Here is a 13,487-nt window from a genome sequence, read left to right as displayed (position 1 = left end):
CTTTTCTTTCTTTGTTGCTAAAAAACGGCGCGCGGCCGTGAGAGGAACTTCCTCTGACATAAAGCAACGTTTGAAGTAACATCAAGAGTCACTTTAGTGAAGTTGTCGACAAACAAAACGAGTTGGCTCGGCTCCTCGGTGCCACGTCACCTGGTGACATGTCCCTTACCTGTGCAGGTGAGCGCCATTTTTAAAGAACCCAGCATACATCTGTACTCACGTGACCACGCCCACCTGGCGGGAATCACCATGACAACTATCCCAAGGTATCTATCTATGTATCTATCCAGTGTTTCCCGTAGCACTTTAGAGTTAAAGCGTCGTCTCGAGTACGTTCCTCCGAACCACGTGACTCCTGCAAAACTCCGGTCATCGCGGTCGCGGAATCTCCGCGCCCCCGCTCCTCACTTCTCCATGCAAAGAATCTCCCCTCCTCACTTTTTCGGCAGCAGCACCGCCTTGACAGTTCTCTGTGGGAAACGCTGCTCTGTCTATCTAACGCAGATTTATCTATCTGTCTGTCTTTCTATCTATCTATCTATCTATCTATCTATCTATCTATCTATCTATCTATCTATCTATCTATCTATCTATCTATCTATCTATCTATCTATCTATCTATCTATCTATCTATCTATCTATCTATCTATCTATCTATCTTTCCATGCTCCTCCCCAGGAAAGTTTTGAAGAGACTCTGTGCAGTTTGTCAAATGCCAGTGCATTTTAGAGGTTTTATAAAGCCTCAGCTCAATAATATAAACCTTTATAAATTTCATAGGTTTAATTTTCCAGACAGTGTCAGTGTCTTCTCTCAGGGGCGGTCCTAGATTCCAAGTTCTAGTCCAGGATTAGTCCTGGTTTGGTCCTGGTTTAGTCCTGGTTTAGACCTGGTTCAGTTCTGGTTTAGACCTGGTTTAGTCCTGGTTCAGTCCTGGTTTATTACTGGCTCAGTTCTGGTTCAATTCTGGTTTAGTCCTGGTTTAGTCCTGGTTCCGGTTCAGTCCTGATTTAGACCTGGTTCAGTCCTGGTTTAGACCTGGTTCAGTTTTGGTTTAGTCCTGGTTTAGTCCTGATTCAGTTCTGGTTTAGACCTGGTTCAGTTCTGGTTCAGTCCTGGTTTAGTCCTGGTTTAGTCCTGGTTCAGTTCTGGTTCAGTTCTGGTTTAGACCTGGTTCAGTTCTGGTTTAGATCTGGTTCAGTCCTGGTTTAGATCTGGTTCAGTCCTGGTTTAGATCTGGTTCAGTCCTGATTTTAGTCCTGGTTCAGTCCATATACGGCGCAAAAGTTCAGCATCTTCGCAGTTCTTTTGGTGAGAGTAACTCAAAAGTGCTGCAATAGTCGTGTAATGTTTTACATTTTAAATACAGTAATATTGTAATGTAACAAATGACTTTGAAATGACAGGAACAAGTCATAAATAACACATCACAGTTTTAAAGTAACTTGCCCAACAGTGGATCTTATAAAGTTGTTGTAAACTAGAAGTCAGTTTGAAAAATAAATGCAGCCTTTTATTTGCATATCTCACCTAAAAATAAAATGAACTGAACTTTGAACTAGTTCAAAATTAAAATTGTGAACTATGAATGCGAACTGTTCACTTTGAACAAATGTGAACTGAACTTTGAACTAGTTCATGAAAAGTGTGAACTTGCGCAACACTGCCCCCAGCATAGACATGAAACGTCAACATTATCGGATTAGTACCAAATTCAGTGATTAAATTCTATGCATAACCACAAGCAAAAAAGTCTATTACAGACCGGAGTTATTTTTTACTGTTGACCAGCAGGGGCGCAATGACTCCTAAGAAACATTAAAAGGTGCATTATGTAATTTTCCTACTGGACGAGCTGTCGGTCTGGGCGGCTGTGGGGAAGAGACAGTGGTGTGCCGGGGCGGTTGCGAGTCCCCGACAGTCGCTTGGGAGGGTAGTGTGCGCAGGGGCGAGGGCAAACATCGCGCGGCTTTAATTGTCAATTGTCTTTTTAGATATTTGTTATACAATGTAGTATAACAAATACAATAGGGAAAATTGGATCTTGCCCCCCATTGGAAAGTATAATATCATCACATTGTACAATTAAAAAAACAAAAATTTGAAAAAAAAATTCACGTATGATTGCTTTTTTGTATTTAATAGTGACATCGTTACTATTAACGTCACATGACAACATCATGAAACAAAAATAACACATCTATCTGACAGTCCACTCAATAAAAGTCTAGGCAGTCTCTGTTATCAGACGGTCTACTAGCCTATGTAAACACTATTTTGTGACACTTGAATAAGACGTCTGAACAATTAGATTTTCAGTATATCTTTAATTCAAATTTGTGACATAACAATAGAACATGTAATGTGATTTGAAAAGATGTGCCGGTCAGTGGGCACTCAAAAGGCAGTGTAACCATGGCAAAAAATCAATACAAAATTAAACATGTCTGTGCATAGTGGGGCTATATAGGGTAAAAAAAAAAAGTAGATTTTTTACATTAAATACAAGTCAAATAAAGTCAGTTACAGTGACTTTAAATAATCATTTCATGTTACAAGATAGGCTTTCTAATAACACCAAATATATCCCATTAATTCCCAGAAGTCAGAAAAAAACCTATAACCTAAAAAATTATAAACCTATCTATTAACAGGCCCCAAGCTGATATGGACATTATGGAATAATTGGATATTGATTTGATAAAAAAAAAAAATCATTTAATTGCACACGTCTAGAGCACAGATCCACTGACACTTATGTGATCAATTTTCTGGCTTGATTTGCGCTGTGAATTATTACGTTTTCTGTCCATCTGCAGGTTTGTGCTGGAGTTGAGCGATACAGGAATATGATAAGGACCCGGTCTCATCCAGGGGTGAGAGCTGTGGAAGGAGAGGTGTGGTGGTGAAGTGGAAGTCACAGAGGCGGTGGAAAGAGCTGGAGCCACAAGAGTAGAAGACAAGAAGCAAGGTGGGTATGGATGGAGTTCGCCATAAGGTGACAGACCCTAAGAACAAGAAAGTAGTAGAAAGAGCAACACACTATGATTTGCCATAGAGCTCAGGATTGTGTAGTCAGCCCTCAACAAATAGTAAGGCAATGAAAATTGTAAGATTAATTCACCTAGAAATATTCTGACACTATAATGTGTTAAATTCTATAGCACTCTATTGCAGTACTGATGCAGTAGTTAATGAGGGTGTTCTAGAGTGCTTTGGTTCTTGTAATTTTGTTGTTTTATCACTATAGAAGTTTTGATTTTGTCTTAAATATTTGTTTAATGGTGTTTGATCCTGATCTCGATCTCAAAAGCTAATTTTGAGTATGAATAAAACTGCTGGAATGTCTTATTTTGCATATTTTTCTCTTTAGCCTCTCTTATATCACAACAAAACACACCTGTGATTACATCTGCATGCTATTTTGTGAGATGTAAATCAGCAATAGTAAATGCCCAAGTTAATTAGGGCCCGCTGATAACTTTGGGACTGCCTTTGTTTAACATAATGGTAACATCTGAATCCTGAGAACATACCTGGGATGGGAAAAGGTTTTGTGGCAAAGAACAGATGTATAGAGATGGATGATGTCTACTCTGAGATATCATTTCATTTCCCAGTGTCAAAGATGAAGCCATTTGCCCTGTAGCTGGTGCTGAGAAATCAAGTGGCGTTGTAGTCAGTTGTCCTGGGTGAAACATTGTTGGTGACCTCAATTTGAGAGACTCGTGTTTGTGCATGTCAGATAAAGTTAATGTTTGAAGATGCCATGGTGAATTCTGAGATAAACAAACAGTGTGAAGTGGAAATGAAATATTTCTGTCTTCAGTATATCTCATGGAGTCCTTGATTGCCGAGTGTGCATCATCAGGTGTTGATCCATTTATGATATCAGTACTGGAACAATCACTCCACATTTCTCCTGGGGAAACACAATACATGGTGTATCACAGGCTGTGTTGTAAACATTAAAGACTCATTGCTTAAAGGTAAATAAAGGTAACCAGATAATTATTGTTAATTTCTACCTTGTTGAGTGTGCAGTGACATCAGGGGACTGCTAACCACTTCCAGAGGAGAGTAAAGTGAGTCACATGCAGACATTAGTTCAGACGAGTCCTCAGAGTCACTGTGGTTCTGCTCAGTTTGGCGTGAATCATCTTCTAGAGACGAAAAAGATTTATTCCTGTGGAATGACGTGAGAATAAATTAATATTGTGTTTAAACATAAACATTTTAGCTTTGTTTATTGCCAAAAAGCGTACTGTACCTTTTTTCTCTTCTTCCATTTCCTGTGTCTCTAAATCCTTTGGCAAATGGGTTGTTGTCTATTTTGAGTTGTGTGATCTGATGAACAAGATCATGTGTGATACAAAAATGCTTATTTCTATTTAACTGCCAATACCTCTTAATTACATTTTACCCTGAAGGTTAGATCTGTCTTACCATTTCATTTTGATAAGCTGTGACAGCAATAAACTCAGTCTCTGGGAAGACATATGTTCGGAAAGTGCAGTAGGGAAGCTTCATGATGCTATTGGCTCTCACGATGTGGAAACGGGGCTGGTATTTATGCATCGAATTAAGAATTGTCTACCAAAACAAGAGTAGCAATAAGACATTGATATAACCTCATTAAACACAGGAGTTAATATAATTATATAAACTTACAAATCCGTGTTTGTCTGATGTGTTGTTAGTGAGTTTGAGTTTATGAAAGGCCACAGGTTTGGACATCCAGTGCTCTCCTTTGGACGGGCTGTCCGGGTGAATATACATGCGTTTGGGCATCTCTGGGTCAGCTTTCCCTGTTACTGTCCAACGGGAATTGTTAAATTTGTAACGGCAGTCATCCACGGAAACTATGTCCATCAACAAGATATACTTTGCAGCTGTATCCAGGCCACTTACGCGCACCTTAAACGGAGGAAACATTCTCCTGCAAAGCAAACATTTTCAAATGACAGATTTTTTTGCTATGCATAGCGAATAGCCACAACACAACTTTACGCGCAAGCGTAAAACTGCGTAAAAAAGTAAGATTCATACCTTCCAGATTTGGTAATGACCATCTCAGTTTCTATTTTATGAAATAATTTCCATAGATTCTTTGCTTCAAGTGTGACCTTCGGGTCGTCACTCGGCTCTTCTGATAAAATTTCTTGAGTACGTCTCAAAGAAGCGTGCGTGGGATCCGCAGTGCTGTGGTTCAAGAGCGGCTCTTGGAAGCTCGGTGTTGGGCGCACGAGGCTTGCTGTTGCAAACGCACCAGGTGTGGATGAATAATGTGGATGGTAAGCCATAGCGATAGTTTGAGTATCTCTCATGTGTGCGTTCACACAGTTTCCACCATAGAAAAATTGAATAACTTTCAGCACTTGTTGCGACGTCCGCATGCAAATAGTCTGACTGATCCGGATCCAGACGGAAGAGTTGGCATCGTGTGGATCCGTAACTGCGTGAGTCTTTACAGTACGGTCTTATCCGGACACAGGACTAAACGGAACTCTTGAAGGCGGATTTATTAGGTGAGGTGAGGACAGTGGATGAAGGTCAGAAAGCACATTACACGAAACCAGCTGCGTCCTTCTGTGCGTACGAAAACTGTAGACTACACAGGTCGACTCTCGTGTTTTCCTCAGCAACCATTCTAACACTTGAATTCTTTTACGTTCTTCAATAAGCTACCTCACAGATGCGCTACATCTTAACTCGATTCCCACGAGGATCCAAATGGCTTCTCTTGTCTGTTCACATTTGGTCACATATCCCCCAGATGTCTGTCCCAGTTTTTAGTTCATTTTACTGAAGGCAACCTCTGACTAAAACTGATAGCAGTTATTGTAATATAAATGAAAAAAGATTAAACATCTATAGAACAACAGTTCTATACAAAGATGTATTGACATTGACCTTAGAGGCAATGCATCCGACCTTCATTTTGCACTGACCAATTAAGGGATATCAGTAATAGTGCAAAATTGCAAAATGCACATTTACGTAGTTGCAGTAATTACTCTGGATCTCTAAGACTAAGAGATCCAAGATAAGTCCCACAACAGTGCACATTAAGAGTTTACATGTGGCACTTGAGAGAGTTCACTGCCCAGAGCTGTCAAAGTGGCACTACTTTAACACAACTCAGTTCTTTTCAGAATAGTTTTGATTACAGAACGTGTTTTATTATTTAGTATGCGGTGTTATATGATCAAAATTCAAAAGATTTGGTTCTAGAAATATTCTAAACTGAACTCTGACATTTCTGCAAAGTGTATAAAGAGTAAATACATATTTCTATATTGTAGATTTTTTATTTTTTTTTATAAGATTGAGGGCTCACTCAGTTGAATGAATCTTAATGGACCCAGTCCTTGTCAAAAGGCAACATTCATAAAATCTGTATAAATCAGGTAGCAAGACATGTCACCATAACATCATTCGACTGAAGAAGGATGCAGAAGGCATCCAAAACATGTTTAGATATGTGTAAACACATTAAACAAGAACTTTAAAAATAACTTTTATTTGGAGGCACCATCCATCCTGAAGTACCCTCATGGAGACCCTTGATCAAAACAATAACTGAAAAGCTTTGATCAACAAAAAACAGTTCTTTAGAGCAATGTTGTAGTTTGTAACATCTTTAATCAGATTAACATATAGTTGTATCCTGGATGTTTTGGTTTGTTTTTTAATAAAGTTAGTTATGCATGCTCTTAAGCCTTGTATAGAACCTGTGACACTTCTCAAGTAGCTTCTCACAGCATGTGCCTGGACACTGTAATGGACTCTTAATTACCAGGATTAGAGCCTGAGTTTAAACGGGGTCAGCAGATTAAGGATGGCTCTTATGATAAAACACACACACAAGATTGTCACTCGATAAAGCTTCTCACCTCCGCTTCGGACTGATGGCCCTCTATGGCGTTAAAATCCGGGTCTTAAGCGGTTTGATCAGACTAAGAGCCTCACTGTGATGTTGTGACGTCTGTGATTAGAAGACAGTAGCATGTCCAGTTTCAAGGAAAGCAAATACTCTTAATTAGAACTGGGCAATACAACAAAAATGTTGTTGGATTGACTGTAGGTAACACCCAAACGTAAGACTTTTATCTTCTGCAAAAAACATCTTAACATTTAACACAACCCAACCACCGTAATGTGGAAATCTTCATATCTTATATGCAATTGTTCTAAACACCGAGTTCATTGTATCCTATTCACTATTAAAGTGATTGATCCTATGATATATAGCACCATTGTTCTTAGAAACACCAATCCAGTGTCTGCGATGGGTTAAGGCAGTTTAGTGCATGGGGTTAAAAAGCTTTTCAGAAAACACAACCCAAAGTCTGTTAGGTGAAGGATCTTAACCTGAGCACATCCAATAAGCCACAGCCAGAATTAGACTGATTGGTACAGAGATTAGGAAATCCACAATAGAGACATTCATAAACAACTTGGCCTTTAAAATTAATTGCCTTGTGTCAATAAATGCAAAAATGTTGTTATTGAAATATACATTTAGATTTTTAAGAATGATCAACTGGAAAATGGTACAGAAGACCATGACACAGGGGATGCAAGTTTGATAGATTAACCATGACATAGCACTGGCCCTACGGACCAGAGGATCCAGGTCAAGACATGTTGAAATGACAGATTATGAAATATTAACATGACTGGAGATGATGTTGTCTCTTAACAGGATTGTACATGAGAGAACAGAGGATTGAATTTTTGAGTGTAGACCCCTGCAAATATAAGAAATTCAGAAACATACTGACACCAAATAACCAGTGATGGAATTACATTTGGCTGTTAGGGATTAACAGTTATTTAAAATTATAGAAGAGATGCTGATCAGACTGCAGAGTGACAAAAATGCTACTTTGTGAAAAATGAGAACTTTATTACAACAAACACTGAACCAGTCACTGTATATAGAATGTAACAATTTCCTCTGCAAAGTGGATGTAATATATCATCAAATATATCAGAAAAAAAATCCATAGACTTCCATTGGCTCTGGACAGTTAAATATAGTATCTGAGCATGCTCCAGAGGAAAAACATTGCATAATGATGTGCTGTACAAACTTCTTTTGCATAATGAAGCACTTTACAAAACCAACATTAAACATTTGACAGGAAGTGCCAGGGTTAGTACGCAGCATCGTCAGTGGTACAACTCAAATTGCAAGATTTGTGATTACCACCAGGCCACAGCTGTTCACACATTAGACTGAATTAGGCCAGATGCACATTTGTCCTAAGGCAACAAACAAGACAGAGACAAAACAGGTACTGAGCTGCCATCGTTACACATTATAACTTTGAATATACTATTTTGTTAGAATTCACCATCATTTAGGATTGGGCACTTGAATTTGTATTGGTACCATAACATTTGAAATGTTAAAACGTTAAAATAAGGAATAAAAAAAGAGGAAGACATCTTGTATTTCTGGGAGTTAACACATGAGAGCAAAGCCAACTGAACAAGGCACAGGTCTTATACTCCACTTTGAATAACCCATAGCTTATTCGTCTGCTTTACTAAAGAAATATACAGAACACTACAATAAACTTTTACATACCAATGAGGCATAACACTATTACCACCAGCAGTATTAAAGGTAGTTCTGTTAATACTGTATTATATTGTATTGTATTGAGCAGTGGAAGTTTTTGTGTTTTTAAACATTTAGCCCTCAAAATTGCTATGTTGCAACTGGAAGTGGGAAAATGGGCAAACATATTCATTTAGCATCATAGCTATACCAATTGAACAGCAGTCCAGTGAGGTACATCGCATAAGGGGCTGTAATATAAGCCAGTATTGCTGTGCACCAATAATCTAGGTGGTCATAGTATTATGCTAGATCAATTGATACAGTAAACAAACACTTAAAATGACTTGACGAGGAGACAGTACATGAAATAGACTTGGGAAAGTTTGTTTACAGTACAACAATGATTTATCCTGAGTGATTAGCTTATGACTAAGTACTTTTTTTTTAACTGAATCACTCCTATCAAGTGTTCTCTGTCCATGTTAGAAATGAACAAAATTTTCAAAATGTAGTTTTGCTGATTATCACTGCAGTTTCCTCTCTCAGTCATAAAGACACTCCAATCAAGTAAAGTTTTTTTTTTTTTTGAATATTGTGGAAGAGGTGATCTGATTTGAATACTTCATCAAAATAAAATTTTGAGTAAATCAGCATTTTTTTTTTGTATGAAAATAGATATTAAAATGAAAAGCTTAAAATTTCATACCATTTGTAAAATCTTAAAAGGTAAATGTTAAAATGATAAAAAAAAAAAAAATCAAATAAAACTATAAAAGGGGGAGGAACACAGCAACACAGCCATAATCTCAAGTTTTACACCTTTTTACAGAAAGTCCATATAAAATATATATTAGGCTGCAGCATGTGACATCATGTCTAAAAATGCAGATTATTGTTCTTGCTAACATTCAGCACGCACACAAGGCAGCTCGTGGTGCTGGGGCAGAATAGTGCATTCTTCAGACGAGCTTTTCTCTACTTTTTCATGGGATGGTTCACCTTGTACTTGGTCATGAGTCTTTTGAAGTAAACTTTTAGAGGGCCGACCAATACCATCACTGCTACTATGCGGAAATCGACGAGTCCGCTTCAAAGGAGGAGAAGAGGATGTGGATTCTATTTGGGTTGGTATTGCTTGCTTTTCAATATGTGAATCTTCCGGAGAGAGCGGCATAGTTCCTCCACAGTCAGGGAACGCTTGTGTAGTGGCACAGAAAGCAGCTTCATACAAACCCAGTGTCTGCTCCAGAGAAATGGAGGATGGGACTGTCATGTCATTGCTCTGAAATGAAACAGGAAATCATTGTTATTGCATATTGACTAAAATAGGCTAAACTACGTTAGACTTACTAATGAAAATGATAATGAGTACTGATGGTAAACATACTGTGTAGACAAAAACAAAAGATACAGATATAGCTCACTTCGACCCTGCTACGTTTGGCATTTGCCAGACTCAAGTTCATTGTCTCCCTCTAGTGGCAACTATCACCACTACGCATAATGTGAAGATTGTATGGTTCTAAAGTGCCATCAATTTGACACAAACCATTTCAGATTTGTTGAGTGAATTACAACTAAAAATAATTCAATACATTCTTCCACAATAATTCAAAATATTACTGACACATTTTTGGTATAATTTGGCATTCACCTCACTACCACTCCAGGCATGTCCATCCCTCATGCTCTTCTCCAAAAATCTCATCCTCTTCAAAATACATGCCATCCTCATGCTCCGCCTGGCAGCCCCGGAAACAGAGAAGCACCACTGATCACAAGAGTCGCTAAAGGCAATGATGGCTACTGGGATTCAATAGGTTTTAGTATTTTGAAAAGAGAATAGTTACAAGAATCTAAATCAAAGACTGAGTTGGATAACATAGACAAGTACAGTGGTTAGCAAAAGACAGACATATATTCAGTATTGTTCCATTGTCAGAGTGGCAGTGATCACTCTGCACAAGGGGTGGGAGATATATCAAAAAAATTAATAATATCACAGTGGCTGTTTTAAGATATACTAGAATTTTGCATATTATCTAAAACTAACCAAAAAAGCTGCAAAAGAGGTGATTAAAATTAATCATGCAAGTAAATTTTTTAATTACATTACTACATTACATTAAGGATTGCTACAATACTGCTACAATTCACAAAATACATTTTTATCAATATCACCCACTCCTACTCTGCACTTGGAAAATATCTGCGTTTGTGGTGGTTAATCCAGAAAAGTGGCAGCACTGACCTTTGGGACCTCACACGTGTTATAAGTCGTTCCGGGATATGGGACATGGTCAATCCCTGTGGCCATGTCCACAACAATCTCATCTCGGTGCATGGGGATGGGAGCGCCGCCTCTCTCATGAAGGGCCAAGACGATAACTGTTGTGTTGTCGGCTCGAAGCATACGTTCTTTCCAAAACAAAAGAGCTGTGCAGCCCAAGCGCCTAGCACAAGACATGGCCTTTGGTCCCTAAATGCAAAAACAAAAGATTTTGTTTTGTTAATTGAGCTAAGATATTATACCAGAATGAACCCCACAAACACTATGCATTTGTAGTCATTAAAAAAGAAAAAATATTATAGTACATGCCTCTTTTTAGATTTGCATATTAAACCGTATATACATTTACACACAACTTCAGTCACAAAAAATATTCTGTAAAATACGAACCACCATTTTGTCGTGGCTATAGCACATATTCACTGCATTCTTGGGTGGCATCATGTTCCACAGTCCATCACTGCCAATGATGATATAGCGATGCTTTTTGGGGTCCAGTGCCATCACAGTTGTATCAGGCTCTGGCGAAACCACAAATTCTCCACTGTAGAAATCATAACTCCAAAGGTCACCTACCCAAACAAAGCAAGAAGAAACATACAATGTTGTACGACATATGTTCAGATGCTGTACATTTATAAGCATATGCTTGAAAGTTACCTAATGAGCGAGCGACAGCCAGGAAGGGAATCTGGTCAATGACTGTACTTCTTCTCACAGGGCCGTTATGAGTCAGTCTGGGCCTTTTCCACACAACTCTGTTCACTCCTGACTTCTTCATAACACTAAACAAGTACACAAATGATTTTATTTCACCTAATTAAAGAATTGACATGGTCTAATACTAAAATGAAGTAAATTAAGTTGTCAATAAAAAATAAATAACTGTATGTGATTAATCAGTTTTGGATATATCTCATAGCATACACTTATCCTATAGTACAGAATAGCATCGGTGGTTATCTACTAGCAGCTCTGTTATTTCCATCAGAGATGCAAGATTTTCATATGTCAGTGATTTGACTACTCAAAGTCAGTGCTTACCTGCCCCCCAATCGCTCAATCCTTTCCTTTTCCTTTGGAAGTTCTGGCTTGTGATCTTGTGTCAGTTCAAGGGCCTCCAAGGCAATGTCAGAGTCATTTTCCTTCACTCCAACAACAACTGCTGAATCCCCAACATGGGCCACATACATATGAACTCCACGGATGACCACAACACTGGCTGTGGTTCCTGATGTGCTGGGCAAACCTGTGAGAGTTTTAGGCCACTCAGCTGAAGGAAAAGCAAAACAGAGAACAAACAGTACTCATGACATAGTTTGAAATCAAGACTGTTTCAAAGCAGCAAGGCACAAGAGCAATTGTGTGTTACTCCTTGCACCACGTTTGGGGTCCCATTTATTCAGCTTTTTCTTAGAATCTGTATGGTATATTTTTGTACAAGAATAAATGGTGCCTATAACATAACAGATACAAACTGCATAAAACTAATAATATGAATGTAAAGTATGGTGAATCGGCGTCTCCCTTCATATTTCATAACTGATTTTAAATCAGTCTTGGGGTCAGATGACGCCCCGGTATGTATATGATTTCACACAGTAAGCCTTTTAACATAACATTACATGCGTGCATGGCAGAACGGTCTCACATTGCAGACATAACAAGTTTATCATACACATGTAAGTACTAGGTAGTAATTGCAACCGGTAAATCCAAGCCAAAACTTACGCAGTTCTTTCCACATTGCGTGGTGACACGCTATGAAGCCTTTGCGTAGCGCTGCACAGACCTCGTTATGGTCGTGAGACCAAAATCCTCGCTGTCGTTTTAATAGACTCCATAGGTTTTCTCTGGCAAATTGTGCTGCTTCACGGCCACCGTGGCCATCAAACACGGCAAAAAATGCCACGGATTTCCTCGTGTCCACCACACTATGCTCTGGGGCGCCCTGATCCTGCCCCGGCGCGCTGTTGTTACCGCTGTCCTCGTTTGAGAGACTCTCGACCCACATAGCAGCAGCAGCCTGGCCGCACTCGACCTTATGGTCCGTGTGTTCATGCGTTCCGTTTGCAGTCTGTTTGTTTGTTTCACTGTCATTCATTTGTTTGTCCTCTCCGTCGTACGAGTGTGATTTTGAGTCATCCTCAACGGGCGATGTTGTAGGTTCGTACTCAATCCTTATATCGACAACATCCTCCATGTATTTCCTCCCTCCTTGTTCCGAAAACGCGCTCATACGAAATATTATCGTGTCGTCCATGGTTGTAAATGGCTAAAAGAGCTTACCTACACAACACAAACAACCATGCAATCACTATTGCAGCCCAAAACCAAAATATTTGAACCGATTTTGCCGCGATTGTGTGACCCGAAGCTTCCTTCCTTTTTGTTTATCTCCTCAAAACGTCCCCCGTACGTCATGACGTAGCATTGGATCTAACGAGGACGCACAGCACGCATTGGTGATATGTGTTTTAACAGTTTAAATTTGGAATTTTAGTAAGCGAGTGCAATTTAGTTTATTTCTTGAAGATGCATTTATACATTATACACATTTTTTCAATGGAAGATTAAACACAGAAGCCGCATTATATTTACTTGGCACATCTCTGTGGGTCT

At 38.9% G+C, this 13,487-nt stretch overlaps 2 protein-coding genes across 2 annotated transcripts; both read right to left on the bottom strand.

Annotated features, from left to right (window-relative positions):
- Positions 1-2,732: 2,732 nt before the first annotated feature.
- On the bottom strand, positions 2,733-5,327 carry LOC110165019 (T-box transcription factor TBX3-like). Its single transcript, XM_055148232.1, has 7 exons — positions 5,050-5,327; positions 4,672-4,939; positions 4,447-4,593; positions 4,271-4,347; positions 4,029-4,201; positions 3,795-3,922; positions 2,733-3,008 (listed from the first exon to the last, which is right to left on the bottom strand). Exons 1-7 carry the CDS (start codon positions 5,325-5,327, stop codon positions 2,733-2,735), a joined length of 1,347 nt encoding a protein of 448 aa, XP_055004207.1.
- Positions 5,328-7,891: 2,564 nt separating this feature from the next.
- Positions 7,892-13,267, bottom strand: LOC110165122 (protein phosphatase 1D-like). The gene is made up of 7 exons (XM_020930290.2): positions 12,597-13,267; positions 11,910-12,138; positions 11,526-11,650; positions 11,256-11,437; positions 10,827-11,054; positions 10,230-10,317; positions 7,892-9,857 (listed from the first exon to the last, which is right to left on the bottom strand). Exons 1-6 carry the CDS (start codon positions 13,126-13,128, stop codon positions 10,234-10,236), a joined length of 1,380 nt encoding a protein of 459 aa, XP_020785949.1. The 5' UTR covers positions 13,129-13,267; the 3' UTR covers positions 7,892-9,857; positions 10,230-10,233.
- Positions 13,268-13,487: the final 220 nt, after the last annotated feature.

The sequence above is a fragment of the Boleophthalmus pectinirostris genome, unplaced genomic scaffold, assembly GCF_026225935.1.
Source record: "Boleophthalmus pectinirostris isolate CB_2022bp ecotype Guang Dong unplaced genomic scaffold, ASM2622593v1 HiC_scaffold_12, whole genome shotgun sequence".
Taxonomy (NCBI): domain Eukaryota; kingdom Metazoa; phylum Chordata; class Actinopteri; order Gobiiformes; family Gobiidae; genus Boleophthalmus; species Boleophthalmus pectinirostris.
This window is presented reverse-complemented; position numbering and strand designations above follow the sequence as displayed.

Coding starts and splice junctions, on each gene's coding strand:
- LOC110165019 (XM_055148232.1), bottom strand. CDS start 5,327: ATGAGAGATACTCAAACTATCGCTATGGCTTACCATCCACATTATTCA. Junction 4,202..4,270: donor AATGGAAGAAGAGAAAAAAG/GTACAGTACGCT, acceptor TTAATTTATTCT/CACGTCATTCCACAGGAATA. Junction 3,923..4,028: donor GTCACTGCACACTCAACAAG/GTAGAAATTAAC, acceptor GTGTTTCCCCAG/GAGAAATGTGGAGTGATTGT.
- LOC110165122 (XM_020930290.2), bottom strand. CDS start 13,128: ATGGACGACACGATAATATTTCGTATGAGCGCGTTTTCGGAACAAGGA. Junction 12,139..12,596: donor CGCAATGTGGAAAGAACTGC/GTAAGTTTTGGC, acceptor CTTTTCCTTCAG/CTGAGTGGCCTAAAACTCTC. Junction 11,055..11,255: donor ATAGCCACGACAAAATGGTG/GTTCGTATTTTA, acceptor TTTTGCATTTAG/GGACCAAAGGCCATGTCTTG.